Source organism: Cynocephalus volans, chromosome 2, assembly GCF_027409185.1.
Source record: "Cynocephalus volans isolate mCynVol1 chromosome 2, mCynVol1.pri, whole genome shotgun sequence".
Taxonomy (NCBI): Eukaryota; Metazoa; Chordata; class Mammalia; order Dermoptera; family Cynocephalidae; genus Cynocephalus; species Cynocephalus volans.
The window spans coordinates 200,081,872-200,104,362 of NC_084461.1; the positions used below are offsets into that span (position 1 = coordinate 200,081,872).

Here is a 22,491-nt window from a genome sequence, read left to right on the forward strand (position 1 = left end):
CCTAGCACAGAGTAAAGGCTCAATATGTATTAACCGCTGTCATCAACATTAGCACCAGTAGCATCAGCACTAACATGATCATCTTCTTTCAAGTCCGAGGTGATGACAACCACACCACAGACTCTGTATTCACAACCATGTTGAAACGTCACCTCCAGGTGAGAGTGTCCATGTGGACCTGTGATTGTCATCACTGCAGTTCTCGGTCAATGAGTCAGAAGGCTAGAGGAGTCATGCTTGGGCCCCTTCTTGGCTCTTCTCTGCAGTGGGCACAAGGGCACAGGCCACCTCCAGCAGACAAGGCAATGCATTCTGTGTGGTCCTCCTAACTCAACATGGGGTAGGGGGGATGTGAGATCCAGCTGTCCATGGCACATGGCTATCCCCTCTCTGGATGGTAGCCCATTTTGGAAGCTATGAAATTCTGCCTGGCTTGGAGCCACCAATCACTCTGTACCGATCTTCATTTGGGGTTCCTTATACTCGGTCCTTCAAAAACTCGATCTCTGTTTGGAGGGTCTGGAATAGAGCTGTTGCAAGGGTCTTGGGCTCCCCTGCAATTAAAACAGAGTGGGATGTGGGGGAGTTTTCTGTGGGGGCAATAGGTGTAGCACGTGGAAGTGTTTCTGTTCTGGATGATTCAGCAGTTCTCTGTCATAGACAAACCGAAACCACCTCCATACACACTAGAGGCCTCAAAAAATGGAAAATTACAAGTGGAATGGACTTGGTTGGAGTATTTGCTTCTTATTCTTTTTTTTTTTTTTTTAATTTTCTCACAAATTTCATTTGCTGCAGCATAGAATTTTGGTAGCAACAAAAAGAAACACCATACTGCTTCTTATGAAAAAGCTTATACATATTCATTTGCCAGGCAACGTGATATGCCATGAATTATACATGAACACGTGCTCACGTGGGCAAACTATCAAGCCTCTGTGTGCAAAGCAGTTAAGACCTCAGGATTTAATAAGACAAGTTTGACAGCTAGAAAAGGTCAATATTGTCATTAGACACTAGACGGCAGCACAGGGAATTCATTGTCCGTGTGTAAAATGGGCCTTGGTGAAATCCCCTGTGTGCCTAATACATGGGTTCTACATGTTGGATTCTTGTGCCAAGACTATTTCCCAAGGAAGTCTTCTCATTTTGTGGGTACCTGCTGGATATTTTGTGTTCCTGAAACAAAAATAGCATGTGCCTTTTACCAGTCATCACAAAATACACAATATGAAAAGGTTACAGAGCCACAACCTGAGACAGTCGTCAAAAGATAAAACCTTCCCACTCTAAGGATTATTCCCATTTTACAGCAGAGGCAGCTGAGGCCATGACCACCCGGCCTGGTGGTAGTAGAGCTGGGATTTGAACTTGGGCCCTCAGATTCCTTACACAGGGCTTTTAAAATTTATTTATTTATTTATTTTATTGTGGTAAAATACACATAGCATAAACTTTACCACCTTGGCTATTTTTAAGTGGCATTAAGTACATTCATACTGTTGTGCCACCATCACCACCGTCTACCTCCATAACTCTTTTCCTTTTGCAGAATTGAAACTTTGTACCTATTAGGCACTGACTCCCTGTTGCCTTCTACCTTAGACCCCTGGCAACCATAATTTACTTTCTGTCTCTATGAATTTAACTACTCATATAAAGTGGAATCATACTGTGTCTTTTTGTGAATGCTCATTTCACTTAGCGTAATGTCCTCAAGGATTATCTATGTCGTAGCATGTGTCAGAATTTCTTCACATTTTAAGGTTGAATAATATTCCATTGTGTATACATACCTCATTTTACTTGTCCATACATCTGTCAATGGACACTTGGGTTGCTTCCATGTTTTGACTATTGTGAATAATGCTGCTGGTGTACAAATATCTCTTCAAGACCTTCCTTTGAATTCTTTTGGGATATTCTACCCAGAAGTGGAATTGCTGGATCATATGGTAATTCTATTTTTAGTTTTGGGGGGAACTGTCATACTGTTTTCTATAGTGACTGTACTGTTGTACATTCCCACAATACTACAGAAGGGTTCCAATTTCTCCACATCTTTGTCAGCTCTTGTTATTTTGTGTTTGTTTTTATTTTTTATTTTTATACTAGCCATCTTAATGGGCATGAGGTGGTATCTCAGTGCAGTTTTGATTTGCATTTCCCTCATGAGCAGGGATGTTGAGCATCTTTTCATGCTCACACAGGACTTCTGAATGGAAGCCCTTTGAGGGCAGGCAGAGTATTCAGTGCAGTTCTGTGCACATTGTGCTGTCCGTGGTGCTGATTGTTGACTTCCTCCAGTTTTAACCAAATGCCTGCTTTTTACCAGGCCTGACACAGGGATGAACAGAGCAGAGTCTTGAGGAGAAAGCCACTAAAACAAGCAATTTCCATACAGAGTGATGGTTTTGGGAATCCCCAGGGAATGCTACTAAAACTTTGGCATTTCCAGTGGAGGGTGGGGCACTGAGAGAAGACACTTCAGAGCAAGTGATGCTTGAGTTGAGCCTTGTGGGACACTTTGGAGGAATTGGGTAAGAGAATACAGGACATTCCCACGTTGGGCATAGCATGTGCAAAGATCTGGAGTTATGAGAGTGCATAGATAGTTTAGTGTAGCTAGAGCATAAAGGATGTCAAGTGCCAAGAAAAGGGGCTGAGGAGATTGGCAGGAACAGACCATGGGTGCCTGTTAGCTGGGCTGGAGAGTCTGGGCTTTTTCAAGTGGTTGGTTATGGTCCACTGAAGGGCTTTCAGGAGGAGTGTGGCATTAAAGATGTGATCTTTATTACTTGCACTGGCTTAAGCAAAACTATGAATGAAGTGAAGTCCACTCTGCACATTCCCTTGTCCCGTCTAGGGAGCAGTGTCTTTATACTGACTTCTAGTTACTTGGGATACCCCTGTCTCCTCCAGACACCTAGGCAAAGAATCAGGACTCCAAAATGGCCCTGTAGTCTCCCTCTAATCATCTTGGATCCCTTTCCAAGATGGGAGCAGCTTACCCCATCTGGTTAACATTATGCATTGACCTAGACCAAAGCCTATTCAGAGTGACTATAATGGTGGAATCTCAAGCAGGTCAGCGAAGGAGCTCTTCCGGCTCACCTTGGTTACATCCCAGATTCTGGTCTTTTCCATCTCTCTGCTGCTGAAGCAGGAGTTGCCAAGTCCCTTTGATGGATGTGAGTAAACCCTTAAACCTGCCGCCCTCCCCTTGGAGTGTCTGCAGTGTTGATTGATTTTAGCCAACAGAAATTCTGTCCCTGAGGACTTGATCTGAAGAACATAATTAAGGGCTTTCAATCCATCTTCTCAAAGGCAGCTACTCTCGTTTTCTGAAGCCCTGATGGACATTCCCAGTTTCCTCTGAATTCATCTCGAGAATCCCCTTCTTCTGGGAAGAGGCCCCTATGAACCCAAGGTTGGGGCAGGGTGGGAAAAGGAGGAAAACTGTCCGCCCTCAGAGTGCTGAACTGTTACTCAGGGTCTCCCACATTCCTAGCCCTCTGGAATTTATTCATTATCCTTTCCTTGCTCACCTTGCTGTCCTCTTCCTGTTTATATGTTTTTCATTCAATATTAACCAATTCATTATACACACACACACACACACGCACACACGTGTGCGTGTGCGTGTGTGTGTGTGTCCATGTAGTTTTTGCCTTGTTCCAGGCACTCTATTTACAGTCCTAAGCATATACACTTAAGCAAGAGATGTAATCTACACTTTAATGGAATGACTTGGTCAATGTGTAATTGAAAGTTTCAGTGGTTAAAGCATGTGATTTAGAGCCAGACAGATTTGAGTTCAAATTCTGTCTTCTTCCATATATCTTTCTATGAGTTCATGACCTTGAGAGCTATATGACCATAGGCAACATGTAATAGGGTATAGCAAAGTGCCTGGTACATGGCAGATGATCAACAGATGGAAGCCACTGGACCATGATGTGGGTTTCATGGGGGCAGGTGCTGTACTGATGGCAGCCGAATTGTTCACAGGGTGAACATCCTATTTCACAGACACAGATTCTCCACATTACACTACTCATTGGGAGTAAGTTGAGGAAGCACTTCCCAGCCAAGGCTCTTCATCACTCCTGGAGTCTCTTACTGCTTGTCTGGCATATACAGCCTAATGTGAGATGTCAGCTTGTGTGGTTTTTGGGTACATCCTTCTTAAACATTAGAGAGAAAGCTCTTTGCAAAGTTCTAGGTCACAAAGTGGCTCTGTACATACAGGGCATGGGTTAGATTTCTCCCAGGTACATTCTAGGATTCACAATTTAAACCTAGAAGGGTGCAGGTGATGGGTGTTCATTGCTTCATGCTGACAAAGAGGGGTGTATAATTTCAGAACCTACACCAGTTACTAGAATTTACTGAAACTTAGCATGTGCCAGGCATGGTAGTATGTGCATTCTATGTGCACCATCTCATTAAGCTCTTCTTATACTTGGCCAGGATGCGACTGAGATCTGTTGGACTTCCAAATCTGGGCTCAATTTGACCTAGGCTGCCTGGACTTTCATAATTAAGGCAGAGAGATCTTGGGTGTGCTGAGAGCCATGTTCACTGAGGTGCGATGTTGACTTCCAGTGAAGATAATGATATATCTATGCTCAGTGTCTGGGCTGCTTTATTGAATGAATCTTATCAGTTGTGAGTTATAGAGGTGAGATAGCTTAACAGGTTAGGAACAGAGACTCTGGAGTCAGGCTTCCTGAGAAAATATTATGTTTCATTTTCTCACTGGCTGTGTGAACTTTGACAAGTGACTTTGCCCTTCTTTGACTCAGTTTCATTATCTTAAAATGGTATACTCTTGATAGGAGATTCAAGCAATTTAATTAACTTAAGATATTAACATGGTGCCTCACACACATACAGTAAATAATCCATAAGTTTAGCAGTTATTATTTTGTTGTCATAAATAGTAATTTTGTCTTCTATGAGGGTTAATGCCCCTTCTATAAAATGGAGACTTTTATTCTTGCCTTAAAACTTCAAATGATTATTAAGATAAAATAGTTTTTGATTAATATTAGAAAATATTTAAAGGATCCTCTCTAAACTACATTTGGATGGTTTTTGGTCTTTTGGCTGTTGTAAACATTTGCATACCAATCTTTGTGTTAAAATATGTTTTCACTTCTCTTGGGTACATAAGAAGGAGTAAAATTGCTAGGTTGTCTGGTAAGTTTAACTTTTAAAGAAATTACTAAATTGTTTTTCAAAGTGGCTGTACTATTTTACATTCTTACTGGCAGTGTATGAGCGTTCTACTTTCTCTACATCCTCACCAATACTTGTGATTGTCTGTCTTTTTGATTCTAGTCATTCTGGTGTGTGTAAATTGGCATCTCATTGTAGTTTTAATTGTCATTTCCTCTAATGATGTTGATTGTGTGTGTGTGTGTGTCTATTAGCCATCTACATGTTTTTGGTGAAATCTCTATTCAAATATTTTTCCCATTTAAATTGGGCTGTTTGTCTTATTGAGTTGCAATAGTTCTTTATATATTCTGGACACAAATTATTTATCAGATATATGCTTTGCAAATATTTTTTTCTAGCCTGTGGCTTGTCTTTTCATTTTCTTAATGGTGTATATGAAGCACAAAAATTTTAATTTTTATCAAGTTCAATTTAATAATTTTAAAAGTGAGTTATGCTTTTATCATATCTAAGAACTCTTTGCCTAATCCAATGTCACAGAGATTTTCTCCCATTTTCCTCTAGGTTTATAATCTTAGCCCTTCCATTTAGGTATCTGGTTCATTATGAGTTAATTTTTGTGTATGGTGTGACAAACATGCCTAAATTAATATTTTTGTTTATGGATATCCAATTGTCCCAGTACCACTTATGGGAAAGACTATACCCCCTTTCCTGCCACTCCTTCTGCCCAGTGAATTGCCTTGGAAACTTTGTCAAACTTCAATTGACCATTAATTATAAGGGCTTATTTCTAGAATCTCAATTCTGCTCCATTGGTCTGGTTGTGGTAATTTGTGTTTTCTCTTTCTCTCTTTATTCCTTGGTAAGTGTAAATAAACTTTGTCAATTTTGTTGATCTTTTCAAAGAACAAACTTTTGGTGTCATTGATTTTTCTCTATTATTTTTCTGTTTTCTGTCTCATTGAATTCCACTCTTTATTATTTCCTTCCTTCTGCTTGTCTTGGGTTTAGTTTTCTCTACTTTTCCTTGTTTCTTAAGATGAAGCTTAGGTTATTGACTTGAAGTCTTTCTTTAAAAAAAAAAATACATGTTAAAATTACACATTTCCCTCAAAGTATTACTTTAGCTGCATCACATAAGTGTTGATATGGTATGTTTTAATTTTAATTTAGTTCAAAATATTTTCTAATTTCCAGTGTGATTTCTTCTTTGGCCTGTGTATTATTCAGAAGTGTGTTGTTTAATCTCTACACATTTGGGGATGTAGAAGTCTGTTTTCTGTTGTTGGTTTCTAATTTAATTCCACTGTAGTTTCAGAACATATTTCATATGACTTCATTACTTTTAAATTTATCGGGAATTATTTTATGGCCCAGCCTATTATGTATCTTGAACAGTGCTTAAGATGTGCTTGTAAGGATCATATATTCTGCTGTCGTTGGGTATTCTGTAGATGTTAGTTGGGTCAATTTGGTTCCTAGCATCATTCAAGTCTTTTATATCATTGCTGTTTTTATGTTTAATCATTCTATTAATTATTGAGAGCAGGTATTAAAGCCTCTAACAATTAATGTTGAATTGTCTATTTATCCTTTCATTCTATCAATTTTCACTTCATGCGTTTTGGGGCTCTATGGTTTACAATCATTATATCTTCCTGATGGATTCACCCTTTATCACTCTAAAACGTCCCTCTTTGTTTCTAGTAGTAATTTTTAAAGAAATTCTGTTTTGCTTAATATAGCTACTCCAGCTCTCTTATGTTTACTGTTTACATAATATATCCTGGTTTTTTCCCCCTTTCAACCTGTTTTCGGATCTAAACTGTATCTTTTGTAGACAGTATATAGTGGAATTTTTTTAAAAATCCAGGCTGACAATCTCTGCCTTTTTGTTAGAGTGTTTGACCCACTGACATGTAATGTGATTTACACCCATTATTTTGCTATTTATTTACTACATCCCTCATATCTTCTTTTATCCCTCTCCTCCCTCACTTCCTTCATTTGTATAGAAATATCTTTAGATATTTTCCAGAGGACAATTTGAACACCCCTTCTAGTGATGGTTCTGGGGATTAGAGTATGCATCATAATTTATAACTATCTACTTCAGATTAATACTAGCATAATCCTTATAAAATAATGAATATTTGCTTCGCTAAAGCTACATTTCCTCCTCCTGTCTTAGTTATAACGTAATATAGAATATATCCATACGTGTTATAAACCCAACAATACAGCTTGATAATTTTATTTAATCTTTTAAAAATGTTTTGTTTTGTTTTGTTTTTATTGGTTATGAATATTCATGGGGTACAAAGGAAACTGTCACCACTTGTGCCTAAGATGTGATGGCCAGATCCATACTGGCAGCATATCCATTACCACAAATTGTGATTATACCCCCATGTTCCCCACCCATTTATCCCCTCAATTATCCCTGACCTCCCTCCCATCCCCCTCTTCCCCCCTGCACTTTGTATCCTTATATATGTTCTCTCCCTCTGCAAGTCCAACACACCACTGTGGTCTTTCTTTCCTTTCTTTATCTCTTAGCTCTCACTTATGAGAGAGTACATACGGTATTTATCCCTTTGTGCTTTGCTTATTTCACTCAACATAAGTTCCTCCAAGCAACTTATGGGAAAATTGCATTCTTTTTTATGGCAGAGTAGTATTCCATGGTGTATATATACCACAGTTTCCTTATCCAATCATCCATTGATGGACATTTAGGTCAGTTCCATATCTTGGCTATTTTAAACAGAGCTGCGATGAAATGGGAGTGCAGGTATCCCTTCGACATGATGATTTCCATTCCTCTGGGTATATACCCAGAAATGGGATTGCTGGATCATATGGAGGATCCATCTGTAGTTTGAGAAACCTCCATACTGTTTACCATAGTGGTTGTACTAATTTACAGTCTCACCAACAGTGTAGGAATATTCCTTTCTCTCCGTATCCTCACCAGCATTTGTTATTCTCATTCTTTCTGATTATAGCCAGTCTAACCGGGGTGAGATGATATCTCAGTGTGGTTTTAATTTGCTTTTCCCTGATGACTAGTGATGTAGAGCATTTTTGCATGTACCTATTGGCCATTTGTATGTCTTCCTTTGAAAAATGTCTATTCATTTCCTTTGCCCATTTTTTAATTGGGTTATTTGGTTTTTTTACTGTATAATTGCTTGAGTTCCTTATATATTATGGATATTAATCCCTTGTCAGATGCATAGTTAGCAAAAATTTTCTCCCACTCTGTAGGTTGTCATTTCACTCTCTTGATTGTTTCCTTTGCGGTGCAGAAGATTTTTAGCTTGATATAGTCCCATTTGTTTATTTTTTCTTTTGTTGCTTGTGCTTTCAGGCTCATTTCATAAAGTCTGTACCCAGACCTGGTTCCTGAACTGTTTCATCTATATTTTCCTTCAGTAATTTTACAGTTTCAGGTTTTATACTTAAGTCTCTAATCCATTTTGAGTTGATTTTAGTGTATGTCGAGAGGTGCATGTCTAGTTTCATTCTTCTACAAATGGATATGCAAGTTTCCCAGCACCATTTATTGAAGAGGCAGTCTTTTCACCAACATATGTTTTTGTTCCCTTTGTCAAATATCAGATGGCTGTAAGCCTGAGGGGTGATTTCTGGGTTCTCTATGCTGCTCCACTGGTCCAAGTGTCTATTTTTATGCCATACCATGCTGTTTTGGTTACTATAGCTTTGTAGTATAATTTGAAGTCGGGTAGTGTTATGCCTCTTGCTTTATGTTTTTTTCTCAGGATTGCTTTGGCTATTCAGGGCCTTTGTTGTTCCATATGAATGGTGAGATTGTTTTTTCCATTTCTGTGAAGAATGTTGGCATTTTGATGGGGATTTCATTGAATCTATAGACCACTTTGGGTAGCATAGACATTTTCACAATGTTGATTCTTCCAATCCAAGAGCACGGAATGTCTTTCCATCATTTTGTTTCTTCTTTAATTTCTTTCAGTAGTGGTTTGTAGTTCTCATTGTAGAGATCTTTCACCTCCTTGGTTAAATTGATTCCTAGGTAATTTATTTTTTTGTGTGACTGTTGTAAATGGGCTTATTTTCTTGATGTCTCTTTTTGTTAGCTCATTATTGGAGAATATAAATGAAACTGCTTTAGAGACATTTATTTTGTGTCCTGCAATATTACTGAAATTGTTAAACAGCTCTAGGAGTTCTTTCACAGAGTCTTAGGTTTTTCTCTATATAGTATCATGTCATAGGCAGATAGGGACAGTTTGACTTCATCTTTTCCAATCCAGATGGCCTTTATTTATTTCTCTGGCCTGATTGCTCTGTCTAGTACCTCCAGTACTATGTTAAATAGAAGTGGTAAGAGTGGGTATCCTTGTCAGGTTCCTGTTCTTAAGGGAAAAGCCTTCAGTTTTTTCCCTTTCAGAATGATACTTGTGGTGGGCTTGTCATAGATGGCTTTTATTGTGTTGAGATACTTTCCTTCTATACCTAATTTGTTGAGAGCCTCTATCATGAAGGGATGTTGAATTTTGTAAAGTGCTTTTTCAGCATATATTGAGATAATCATATAGTTTTTGTCCTTAAGTTTGTTGATGTGATGTATCACATTAATTTACTTTCATATTTTGAACAATCCTTACATCTGTGGGATGAATCCCAGTTGATCATGTTGTATAATTTTTTTGATGTGTTGCTATATTCTGATTGCTAATATTTTGTTCAGGATTTTTGCATCTATGTTCATCAAGGATACTGGCCTATAATTTTCTTTTTTTGTTGTGTCTTTATCTGGTTTTGGTATCAGAGTTATGTTGGCCTCATAGAATGAATTTGGGAGAATGGCTTCTGTTTCAATTTTTTGGAATAGTTTGAGGAGAATTGGTGTTAATTCCTCTTTAAATGTTTGGTAGAGTTCAGTTGTAAAGCCATCCAGACCTGGGCTTTTCTTTGTTGGAAGATTGCTGATTACTGCTTCAATCTCATTGTTTGTTATTGGTCTATTCAGGTTTTCTAACTCTTCTTAGTTCAGTTGGGTAGTTTGTATGTGTCCAGAAACTTATCCATATTTTCCAGGTTTTCGTATTTGTTGTCATACAGTTTTTTATAATAGTCTCTAATGATTCTTTGTATTTCTGTGGTATCAGTTGTAATGTCTCCTTTTTCACTTCTGATTTTTGTTATTTGGGTCTTCTCTCTTCTATTTTTTTATTTATTTTTGTTCTTGTTGTTAACCTGGCTAATGGTTTGTCTATTTTATTTATTTTCTTGAAAAACCAACTTTATGTTTCATTGATGATCTTTTCTATCATTTTTGGGGGTCTCTATTTCATTTAGTTCTGCTCTGATCTTAATTACTTCTTTCCATCTACTACCTTTAGGATTGGATTGTTGTTGTTTTTCAAGTTCTTTGAGGCATAGTGTTAGGTCGTTTATTTGAAGTCTTTCCATTCTTTTGATGTAAGCATTTATTGCAATAAATTTGCCTCTTAGTACTGCTTTTGCAGTATCCCACAGGTTTTGGTATGATGCATCTTTATTTTCATTAGTTTCAAGAAATTTTTTGATTTCCTTTTTAATTTCTTCTTGGACCCATAGGTCATTCAGGAGATCCATTTCCATGTATTTGTATATTTTTCAGAGTTTTGCACGTTATTAATTTCCAGTTTTAGTCAATTGTGGTCTGAAAAGATACTTGGAATGATTTCAGTGTTTTAAAATTTGCTGAGACTAGATTTGTAACCTAATATGTGGTCTATCCTGGAGAATGTTTCATGAACTGATGAGAAGAAAGTATATTCTTTAGCTGTTGGGTGAAGTGTTCTGTATATATCTGCCAGGTCCAGTTGGTCTAAGGTGTGGATTAAATCCTGTGTCTTTTTGTTGATTTGTTTCCTGGATGATCTGTCCCATACTGAGAAAGGGGTGTTCAGATCACCCACTATTAACGTATTAGGGCCTATTTCTTTCTTTAGGTCTAAGAGTGTTTGCTTTGTATATCTGGGTGCTCCAGAATTGGGTGCATATATATTTATGATTGTTATGTCTTCTAGTTGGATAGATCTTTTATCATTATGTAGTAGTCTTCTTTGTATCTCTTTATGTTTTTTGGTTTAAAGTCTATTTTGTCTGATATAAGAATAGCAACTCCTGCTCGTTTTTGATTTCTATTTGCTTGGTATATCTTTTTCCATCCCTTCACTTTTAGTCTGTATGTGTCTCTACAGGTGAGGTGGGTCTCTTGAAGACATCATATACTTGGGTCTAGCTTTTTAATCCAATCAGTCAGTCTGAGTCTTTTGAATGGGGAGTTTAATCCATTCATATTTAGGGTAGTTATTGACAGGTATTGTTTAATTCCTGTCATTTATTTGTTTTTTGTTTAGATGTTTTAAATATCTTTTGATCCTTACTTCCCCTTTTATTTCTCTTCTTCAATGTTAGTTGGACATTTGAAGTGACATGATTTAGCTTCTTGCTATTTCTCACTGGCATTTTTGTTTTAACAGCAGGTTTTGCTCTTTCTTATGTATACATGACAGTGACATTGATTATTCAGATTCCAGATGAAGGACTCTGTTGAGAATTTCTTGCAGGGCTGGTCGTGTGGTGGTGAACTTCCACAATTTATGTTTGTCTGAGAAATACAGTATTTCTCCCTCATTTCTGAATGAGAGCCTTGCTGGGTAAAGAATTCTTGGCTGGCACATTTTTTCTTTTAATGTTTTGAATATATCATTCCACTTTCTTCTGGCCTTTAGGGTTTCAGTTGAGAAGTCTGCTGTTAGACTGATGGGGGTTCCCTTATGGCTGACTTGATGCTTTTCTTTTGCTGCTTTTAGAATTCTCTCGTTTTCTTTGAGCTTTGCAAATTTGACTATAATGTGTCTTGGAGAGGATCTTTTTGGATTGAGTCTGTTTGGCGACCTTTGAGCTTCCTGGATCTGAAGGTCTGCATCTCTCCCTACACCTGGGAAGTTTTCTGTTATTATTTTCTTAAATAAGTTTTCAATAACTTTCCCTTTCTCCTCCCCTTCTGAAATACCTACAATTTGTGTGTTAGGGAACTTGAGGTTGTCTGCTCTCTTAGATTTTTCTCATTATTTTAAATTCTTTTTTCCTTTTTTTTTTATCTGCCTGGATTATTTCAAAAAGACAATTTTCGAGATCTGAAGTTCTTTCTTCTGCCTGCTCTAGCCTGCTGCTTAAGTTCTCTGCTGAGTTTTTTTTTTATCTCAATGAGTGAATCTTTCATTTCTAAGAGTTCTGCTACATTCTTTTTTATGGTATTAATCTCTTTGTAAATTTTCTCCTTCATATTCTGGATATTTTTTCTTGCTTCCTTGTGTTCTCTAATTGAGTCTTCTTTTATTTCTTCAAGCTTTTTTAAGATCATTGCTCAGATTTCTTTTTCAGACATTTCAAGGATTACCTGTTCTATGGGATCTGGAATTTGAGCATTCCTGTATTCCTTTGGTGGTGTCATATCTTCTTGTTTGTTTGTACTTCTAGTATTTTTTTGTTGATGTTCGGTCATCTGGTAGAGGACTTGCTTCTTCTGTTTCTCTGGGGTTGCCTATGAAGATAAAGATTTCCTTCTCTATTTGCAGGTTCTCCTTGTGATTCTTCTTATATCAGTGTAGTCAACTGAGTGGCAGGTTGCCTGTAGAGTAGCCCTGAGTGCTACTGTGGTGGTGAACTGTCCTTGTGGTGACAGAATATGTGGCTGTATCTATATTACACCACCCTGGCTCCTGTTCTAGCTTTCCGTGGCTGTAGACTGAACCCCTAGTATTGTGCAGGTCTCAGCTTACCTTGGTGCCTACTAGGCAGTGTGCACTTTCTTTCCCCCACCCAGGGCCTTAGACTGGACCCTGATGCTGAAAGGGTCTGTTCTCAGCTTGCCTTGGTGGCTGCTGGGCTGTGTGCACTTCCCTCTGGTGCCTTAGACTGCTATTTAATCTTTATGTCTTTAAAATTAGTTAAGGGAAGAAAAGAGAAAAATAGATTTATGCAGTCTTTTATCTTTACCTATGTATTTGTGTACTTTAGTTTTTGTACACTTTAGTTCTTCAAGGACTTGAGTTACCTCTGGAATCATTTCCTTTATTCTGAACGACTTTCTTTAATATAAGTTGGAAAGTAAGATGGGTCTGATAGCAATAAGTTCTCTCAGTCTTTGTTTATCTGGGTAAGTCTTTATTTCACCTTCATTTTTGAATAATTGTTTTTTCAGATAGAGTTTCTGGTTGGCAGGTTTTCTTTTCTTTTAGCACTTTCAAAACATACTCCCACTGCATTCTGGACTTCGTTGTCTCTGATGATAAGTCAGCCATTAATTGTTTTCATGCTTCTCTTTACACAATAAGTTATTTTTCTCTTGCTGCTTTCAAGATTTTTCTCTTTGTGTTTGGCTTTCAAAAGTTTGACTATGATGTATCTTGGGGTGGCTATTTTTGTGTTTATCCTATTTGTAATTCATTGGCCTTCCTGGATGTATAGGTTAATTTTAGTGGGGACAAATTTGAGAAGTTTTTAACCACCATTTCTTATGTTTTTTTCCAACCCTTTCTCCTCTGCTTGTGAGACTCCCATTATGCATATGTTGGTATGCTTGATGTTGCCATACATGTCTCTGAGGTACTATTCACTTTCCTTTATGCCTATTTCTCCTATTTCTCTCTGTTCTTCAAATTGGACAGTTTTTATTGATCTATCTTCAAGTTCACTGACTCTTTCATCTGCTGTCTTGAGCAGCTGTTGAACCCCTCTAGTGAATTTATCTTTTCAGTTATTTTTCTTTTCAAATGAAGAATTTCCACTTGGATTTTAAAAATAATTTCTATTTCTTTATTGATATTTTATATTTGATGAATTATTGTTATTATACTGTCTTTTAATTTATAACACATGATTTCCTTTAGCTTTTTTGTTTGTTTGTTTTGTTTTGTTTTCGTGACTGGTAAGGGGATCGGAACCCTTGGCTTGGTGTCGTCCGCACCGCGCTCAGCCAGTGAGCTAACCGGCAATCCCTATATAGGATCTGAACCTGCGGCCTCGGCATTCCCAGCGCCACTGCACTCCCAGCGCCGCACTCTCCCGAGTGAGCCACGGGTTCGGCTCTCCTTTAGCTTTTTTGAACATATTTATAACAGCTGCTTTGAAGCCATTGTCTGCTAAGTCCAAATTTTGAGTCCATAGATATTTCATACTGACTGCTTCCCCCCAAGTATAGTTCATAATTTCCAGATTTTGCATGTCCTGTAATTCTTACCGAAAACTGGACATCTCAGATAATATATTACAACAACTCTAGATTCTGATTTTTGTTAACTATTTAGCAATTTGTCTTGACTAGATTTATGGAATCTGTGTCCCCCATGGTGTGGGACCACTAATATCTCTGCCCAATTTTTTAAAATTCTTGTGTTTATTTCAAAGCCTGGCTTCCCAGGGCTTGCCCTGTGTCAGCATAGCTTAGTGGCCAGCAGAAGATGTAATCAAACATTGTGAATCTGTGAGGCTTTTGCATTCTTCTGACAGATCTGTGAATGGGTTGGGAAATGTATTCAGCATCCAGGCAGTTTACAGTTGTGCTCCAGCTTTTACTTTCTGTTGGAACATTCAACATATTTTCTCCCTGTGCACAGGTCTTCATTCTCAAATAGGGATATGTAGATAGCTAGGACCATCTCCAATCTCCCTTGCTCTTGTGTTTAGCCTTGAGCCAGGAACATGTGGGAACTTATCAAGCCCTCTATGGCTGTCCCATTTCCTTTATCTCCTTGTTAAATTTCTGGCTTCTCCGTGGTCCATTGCTTGCCTCCATTAGCACAACTGTAGGCTTAGCTGTGTCATTGGCCTTCCCTATTTGTTTGCTGCCAAAATTGCTACTGTTTCTGACAATGCTCCAGGGTGTGCAGGTTTTCTATACCTTGCTCCATGTAAGTGAGCCTCTTCTGGCAGCAAAGCTGCTGGTTTCTACAGCTTGCCTCATTCTGGTAGGACTGCTTCAGTGACAGAGCTGGGGGGGGAGGAAGGGGACAGGGGTGGGGTGGGAGAGCCTCAATCAATATTACCACCAACTCTCATTGTTTCTACCTGAGATTCAGTAGTTCTTGAATATATGCTTCTCAATTTGTTGTATTCCTTTATTTAATTTCCCGAGGACTGAAGTTGCTATTTTTGGAAATTTTATTCACTTTTATTATTTTGGGGGGGAGGGGAGACGTTTCATTAAGCTCTCTCATGCTGCTTTTATGACCTCATCCACCACATCCTTGTAAGACAACTGTGATTAGTGAATATTATAGAAAAAGAAACTGAAGAACAGAGAGAAGTGGTTTGCTCAGGGCCACACAGCTAGTGAGTGGTGAGACTGGACTGGATCCCAGCACTGGAGAACGAAGAAGAAGCTCGAGAGTTGATTACTTGAGTCTGAGTCTCCCACCATCACTTGCTAGACACGTGACCTTTGCCAAGGCATTTCATTGCACTGGGCCTCACTTTATTTCCCTGTAAAATGAGGATGAAGTAGCACCTGCTGCAGAAATTTGAAGACAAAATGGATTATTATGTGTACAGCATATAGAGCAGTGCTCAGACTCAAAAACAGACTGAAAACTGTGCTTCCTTGGAGCATGATGGCCAACATTTTACTCGTAAAAGTGACGTTCCTTGCTGAGAGGGATAAGCCTCAATTACCTAGACAATTCCAATACGTGGAAGAGCTGATTCCATCAAGTAGTGGAACGAGGAAGACATTTCTCTTAGTAACCGGGATTCTTGTCTTGTCTTTTTCCACCAACTGGACATTGGACAATGACTATATTATGTTGAACTAGATAAAATAATTGATATTTGACCCAACAGATGACAACTTCATATTGCTCAACCCAATAATAGCATCAATGAGGATAACAATAAAAGCAATTAGGTGGAAAGTCATTAACAAATTCCTTTTCATATATTCTCAACTAATCCTGCCAACTGCTCTGTTGTCCAGGCAGGGAATATTGTCACCACTTTACAGGTGAGGAAGGGTCAGAATTATAGCTCAATGTCTACACTCACCCAGTCACTCTACCATTTGAATCTAAGCTTTCTTATCTGTAAAATGAGGTCAACAGAACAGAATACCTTTGTTAGGACTAGTATTCTTGGCTACATAGACATCTAAAGGGTTCTAAGAAAACAAGGTGGTGAAGAAAAATCCCTAGTTATTGTGGTGGTTGAGTGTGTGCTTTGGCACTGTCTGGGGTGTATTTAAGAAAATGAAGCCTTCATCCATGTTCCACAGTCCCTCCACCAGGTTTTGACCCAAACGGAGGTGGCTTGGGAGTGGAATAGCTTCTGACCTTTATTGAGTTCTTATGTAGGACAGGTACCATGGAAAGCCCTGCACAAGCACAACCTCAGAACTTCTGAAACAGGTGTTATTATGTTCCCCATCTTTCCAAAAGGAGTCTGAGGCTCAGAGTAACATACTTGCCCAAGATCACAAAATTTATTTTATTTTATTTTATTTTCATAATTGATTATACATATTTGTGGGGTACAGAATTGACTATCAGTACTCAAGATCACAAAATTTATGAGTGATAAAATCAAGATCTGAACCCAGGTGGATCTAATGGTAGATCCTGATATTTTTTTCCCCAAACATCTACCCTAAACTTTACCTCCAAGGTAGACTCAGAAAAATTTCATTGGCCATATATTTCATTTTTGAAATCCATCCATTTTACTTTCAGCCAATTTTTATTGTTTTCTTCTCGGGCAGAGAGAAAAGACATTATATTTTGGATATATTGGTTTCATGCATTTCTGCCACCTACAGCTCTCTTAGAACACTTTTGGCTAAGATATAATAAGTAAAACCACAAAATTTTGGAGGGGTTTTATAAAATGTTCTTCTAGGAGGTCATAAGATGAAGCTTCCTCCCTGATTAGAAGTCTGGGACTAGGCTTTCAGTAAGCAACAAAATGTTTTTTTGATTTCTTAGGAAGTTTTCTGTGTTGCCATTGACCCGTGGAATTAAAACTCATCTACTCAATGACTCCAGTCTCATAATACCCTTGGCTTCTTGAGTGTTGTGGTTACTTTTCTGACAGTTTATTCTGGAAATAGATTTTCTGGTTTTCAGTGAATGGAGGACCAATGAGGAGTGGTTATGAGGGTGGAGGGAGAGGGAAATTGGCAGTCACAAAGGAACCAGGCATGACCTGTATTTATCTGAAGGTACAAATCTCTGGCAAGGTTGTTTCAGAGCCTGCATGACTATTTGACAAGAGAAAGATTCTATTAAACGGCTGGTAATTTGGTCTATACTGCATCCAGAAATCTCTTTGAGTGAGTTTGTTTCTCCTGCCTGGGGTTGCTTTTCCTCCCCATTAGATCTCTCTTGTTTGGGTGTTTATTCATTCAGTCATCAATAGTTATTGATCTACTATATACATAGAACAGTGCTTTAGTGCAGTAGAGGAAATAGGAGTTGAGTTAAACACAGGCTTTCTCTGCGGTAATCTAGGTCAGGCAGGCAGGCAAGGTTAATGGCCATGTCATTTATTTAGCAAATATTTGTGAGTGAGGCAGTCACCAGCAAGTACAATGAGAGAAGCACAAAGTGCTGGAAGGCTGTCACGGGGACACTTAGTGACACAGTGAGTGGATTTCTCAGTGCCCTTGGGTCCTCTGAAGCCATCCTAGGCATGTAGAGCAGTTCAAGACATCGATGTTGCAGTGTGGCCAGACAGACCTTGACTGGAATCTGGCTCTGCCCTATGTGTTGTAAGCTTGGAGAATTATCTTCATTTAGGGTTGTGCGTGTGTGTGTGTGTGTGTGTGTGTGTGTGTGTGTGTGTGTGCATTAAAATATACATAACATACAATTTACTACAATAACCTTAAGTGAACAGTTCAGTAGCATTAAGTACATTCACAATGTGGTGAAATTATCCCCACCATCCATCTCCATAAATCTTTTCCTCTTGCAATACCCATTAAATACTAACTCCCCATTTCCCCTACTCTCACCCCTGGCCACCACCAATCTACTTCCTATCTCTTATGAATTTGGCTACTCTAAGTACCTCATATAAATGGGATCATATGGCATTTGTCCTTTTGTGACTGGCTTATTTTACTTAGCATAATGTCCTCAAGATTTATCCACGTTGTAACATGAATCAGCGTTTCCTTCATTTCTAAGGCTGAATAATATTCCATTGTATGGATGTACCACATTCTGTTTATCCATTCGTTCATTGATGGACACTTGGGTTGTTTCCACTTCTTGGCCATTTTTGAATAACGCTGTTATGAACATGGCTGCATAAATATTACTTTGAGACCCTACTTTTAATTCCTTGGGGTATATACCTAGAGGAACAATAGATGGATCATATGGTAAATCTATGTTTAATCTTCTGAGGAATCACCATATCATTTTCCATAGTAGCTGTGTCCTTCATTTCATTTTATATCTTCAGTTTTTCTCCTCTGTTAAATGGGTATGGTATTATGATGACCCACCTAGGGTTGTTATGAGGATGAAACAAATTGATGTCTGTGAAGGTCTCAGTAGAGTAGATGGCACACAGTAAGTGCTCAGTGCATGCTTGTCTTCTGCACTTGTCTGTGCAAGTTGGGGCTGTGGTAGCCAAAACTCACAGACATGTGGGGTTGTCTTCTTCGTGCATCAGCCACTCGACCAGGCTCACCTTCCCCTTTAGGATCTCCTACCTTCTATCTAACTTTTCCTATAGCTTCTCTCTTCTCTTCTCCCCAGGCCGTGGAGGAGCTCCTGCAGACCCTGGATCTGGAGAAGAAGGTGGTGGCCATGGGGCACAGCCAAGTGAGTAGAGCTTCTTTCTTACTATGTTCTACCCATTACATCAGGGACCCTGCTGAGACCCGATTCTTGTCGTGACTCAATTGTCCATTATCGCTGTATGTCTCCGTTTTCCAAACTAAGGACAGGGCTGATAATTTTTTACCCTACCTATTTTACAAGGTCATGAAGATAAAATGTCATCAGCTGGGTGGAAGTAACATTGGGAAATATCATTTATTAGAGGTTACACTTCCAGGGGCCGCAATGGTCTGGAAGAGTTAACATTCTGGTCCTTAATATGATCTTCTGAGCCTCAGAAAAAGCTGCCATAAAACCTGAGAAGAAACACTCATCTTCATTCAGAGCCTTTTAACTTTTTCTTTGCAACAACTACAACACAGCTCTAGTCCCAGCTGATTAGCAGCAATAAATGAAAAGAAAGAAGGGGCTTAACAGAGAGGCACATGGTTATTTGAATTGGGAGAAACAGCTTTTATCTTACTGGTGTTGAGTCAAAAGCTCTTCCAAATATGCTTAAATGTTTAGAAGAGAACTTCACACTTCCCTAATATGCTTATATATGCTGGAAATTTTCATGAAGGGAAACATGGCATTTAGGGATTCTGAAACTATTTGACCATAGATCCCTCAACCTTTTGTTTTTGTGGAATGCACATTAGCATCTCCTGGAACTAGTGTTTTGTGTGTTATAGTTTGGGGAGCAGGGTACAGAGATTTTAAACTCAAGGACCAGGTGGTGGGCACAGGAAAAGAGACAAAGTTTAGAAATACAAGATGGAAAGTGAACAGAGCAAGGGAAAAATTGCTCCATCCATCTCTCTACCTGGTTACCTACTGATTGATTAATGCCACCTACTAAACGTTAGTCAATTGCCTTTCACTTCCAGATGCTATGTGAGGTGCTGGGAAAGAGCCCTACTTTCCAGAAGCCTACCATGGTGGCATGATTGGCCATTTCTCCTTCTTGGAGTCTGCCCCATCACACTGCCCTGAAAGCAGTTCTTTCCTTGGAGAGCTCACAGTCTTTATACTGGCACCACCCCTCGGCTCATCCCCAGCACACTCTTATCTCCCCACTAGCCTGGTCCTGCTAAGGAGTATAGTTGAAGCTGTTAGTCCACTGTGGTCTCAACCTGATTTCTTCTGCTAGGAGTTGCAGCATCTGGGCCTTTGCAGCCTTTTTCAGTAGAGGGAATAAACCTGTTGGTTACAGGGCTCCCACCACGAGCCAGGTACTATGCTAAGCAATTTTACATTTTGTTCTCCTTTGTTCCTGACAGTTTCCTGTGAGATAGCAAGTGCACTCCTGCTTTACAGATGAGGAAGCTGTGCTTCTGGGGAATAAGTCCCTTTTCAAGGTCTTATATATACAGCTAAGGGTATAGACTCCATGCAAAGCTGTGTAGGTGAAAATCCCAGAGTCCTTTCAATATGCTGGGTGTGTGTTTTTATTAATGGAAATATTTAACACATTCTTTACCCACAGGTCTTTATGGTCCTGAATCAAGGGAAATGTTCTTTAGCTCCAGGAACTTTGTCCTCTTAGACCAGCAATTCTCAAAGTATGGTCCTTGGACCAGCAGTGTCAACATCACCTGAGAGCTTGCTAGAAACACAAATTCTCAAGCTCCACCCAGGCTTAGTGAATCAGAAACTCTGGGGATGGGGCCCAGTAGTCTGTTGTAACAAGCCCTGTAGGTGATTCTAAAGCATGCTCAAGTCTGAGAACCACTGGGCTAGATAATTACTCAGTTATTTCATGAATACAAAAATCAGTCCCTATGATCCCAGCAGCTATTGAAGAGCAAGGAAGAAAACAGAAGTTATTACACAGTTTTACAGTGGCAGGGGCAAGAAGTCTGTAAACCTAAACATCCCCCAAATAAAACATGATTATTAATATTGAATAATACTTAGTATTCACCAAGAAACTGTCAAGAGCAAATCAAGTCAGTGCATCCTTTTGGAAGCCAGGCTAGGCAATGGGCTGAGCTCTTTAGGGGCAGATGCAGCATCTTATGCATTGCAGGATTTGGTACTTAATAGGTGGGAAAGCTGTAAAGTCCGGTGGAGAAGAGAACCAGGTGACCTGTTCCATACCCGGGCTCCACCACTTCCTAAAAGTGTGAATCTTGAGTGAGTGATTTAACCTCTCTGAGCCTCAGTTACCTCATCTGTAAAATGGAGCCACTACTTTCTACCTCCCACATTGGTGTGGGAATCAGCAAATTGTCATTTAACAGGGGTTGGCTGACATTACCCACTAAATGCATTTGTCAGTGGGGCAAGATGCATATCAAATAGGATAACATTTTAATGTTTAAAAAATTAAACTCCTCTAATCTGTTAAATTACCAAGAGAAGAGGAGCTAATTCCTTACCACCACCCCATATGGGAGCTATTGTCATATCAGAATTTTAAAAACCTTGGCCTTCAGCGTTTTTGGAGGAGAAACAGCTTGCATAGCAGTGGCCCCTCTGGATTCCTTAAAGGTGGGGATGTTGGGATGTTATACTCTGTTTGGGTCCGATAAGCAGCTGGACCCATGAAAAGCAAATAATTTAGATTTTTCTTTGATTTTTCAGCTGCTGGTGCCTTATCGAGCCTTGTGTTGAGGGCCATGACATTTATGAATAAGGTGTGGTTCCACGTGCGGTTGGCCTGCTGGTCAGCAATATGCTCTTAGAAGAAAAAAAAAACAAGATAAAATTCTGCAGAGGCAGTGACTTATTCCCATTCTGTGTATAGTCGTTTCCAATTATCTTTTTAATGAAAGCTTCATACTTAATCAATAGTGGTTTTGGCAGTTCCTGCCACCTATTGTAATATATGAACTGCTGCTGTCATCGTTTTGATCATTGATTTTTTTTATATAGCAGCTTTTGGGACTCACTAGCTTGTGAAATTAATATAGTCATTATGGAGGCAATCTGATAGGTAATGAGTCAATCGTGTCTTTATTTCAACGAGGCTAATTGTTTTGGTGGCCCTGGCTAATAGAAAGTGTTCTGTAAAGCGCTGGAAGCCTGCAAAACAGAGTTAACACCAACTGAGTGTGCTAATTCTCATTTTCCCATTGAGAAAAGATTATGGGATTGGCAGAGTGGTCTCCATTACCGAAAATAGACTTAGGTAATGGAGAATCGATTGGGACCCTTTGTTCCGCTTGGAATCAAATTGCAATTGGACCTCAAACTTCAGGTGTTTGTATCATAATGAACGAGGAAATGAAAACTCATGTTGCCATTTAGAATGGGTGCAGGAGATAAACACGAGGTTCTGGGTTCAAGTGTTAGCTTTGTAGGTCACCAGCTATGGAAACTTGAGTCAATTACGTAACCTACTTGAGCCAACAGATTTCTTATAGGGCTGTTTTAAGTATTAAAATGGAATATAGGAGAAAGGGCTTTGAAAAACATAGATGTCATACAAATG

General features: G+C 39.0%; 1 protein-coding gene across 6 annotated transcripts in view; it reads left to right on the forward strand.

Annotated features, from left to right (window-relative positions):
- The window catches only part of MYO18B (myosin XVIIIB), a 280,263-nt gene that overhangs the window by 92,873 nt on the left and 164,899 nt on the right, over positions 1–22,491 (forward strand). For all 6 annotated transcript variants that reach the window (XM_063086857.1, XM_063086860.1, XM_063086861.1 and 3 more), the window contains exon 22: positions 18,990–19,055. In XM_063086857.1, the coding sequence (XP_062942927.1) occupies positions 18,990–19,055 (66 nt within the window). The remainder of the gene's footprint in view (positions 1–18,989; positions 19,056–22,491) is intronic.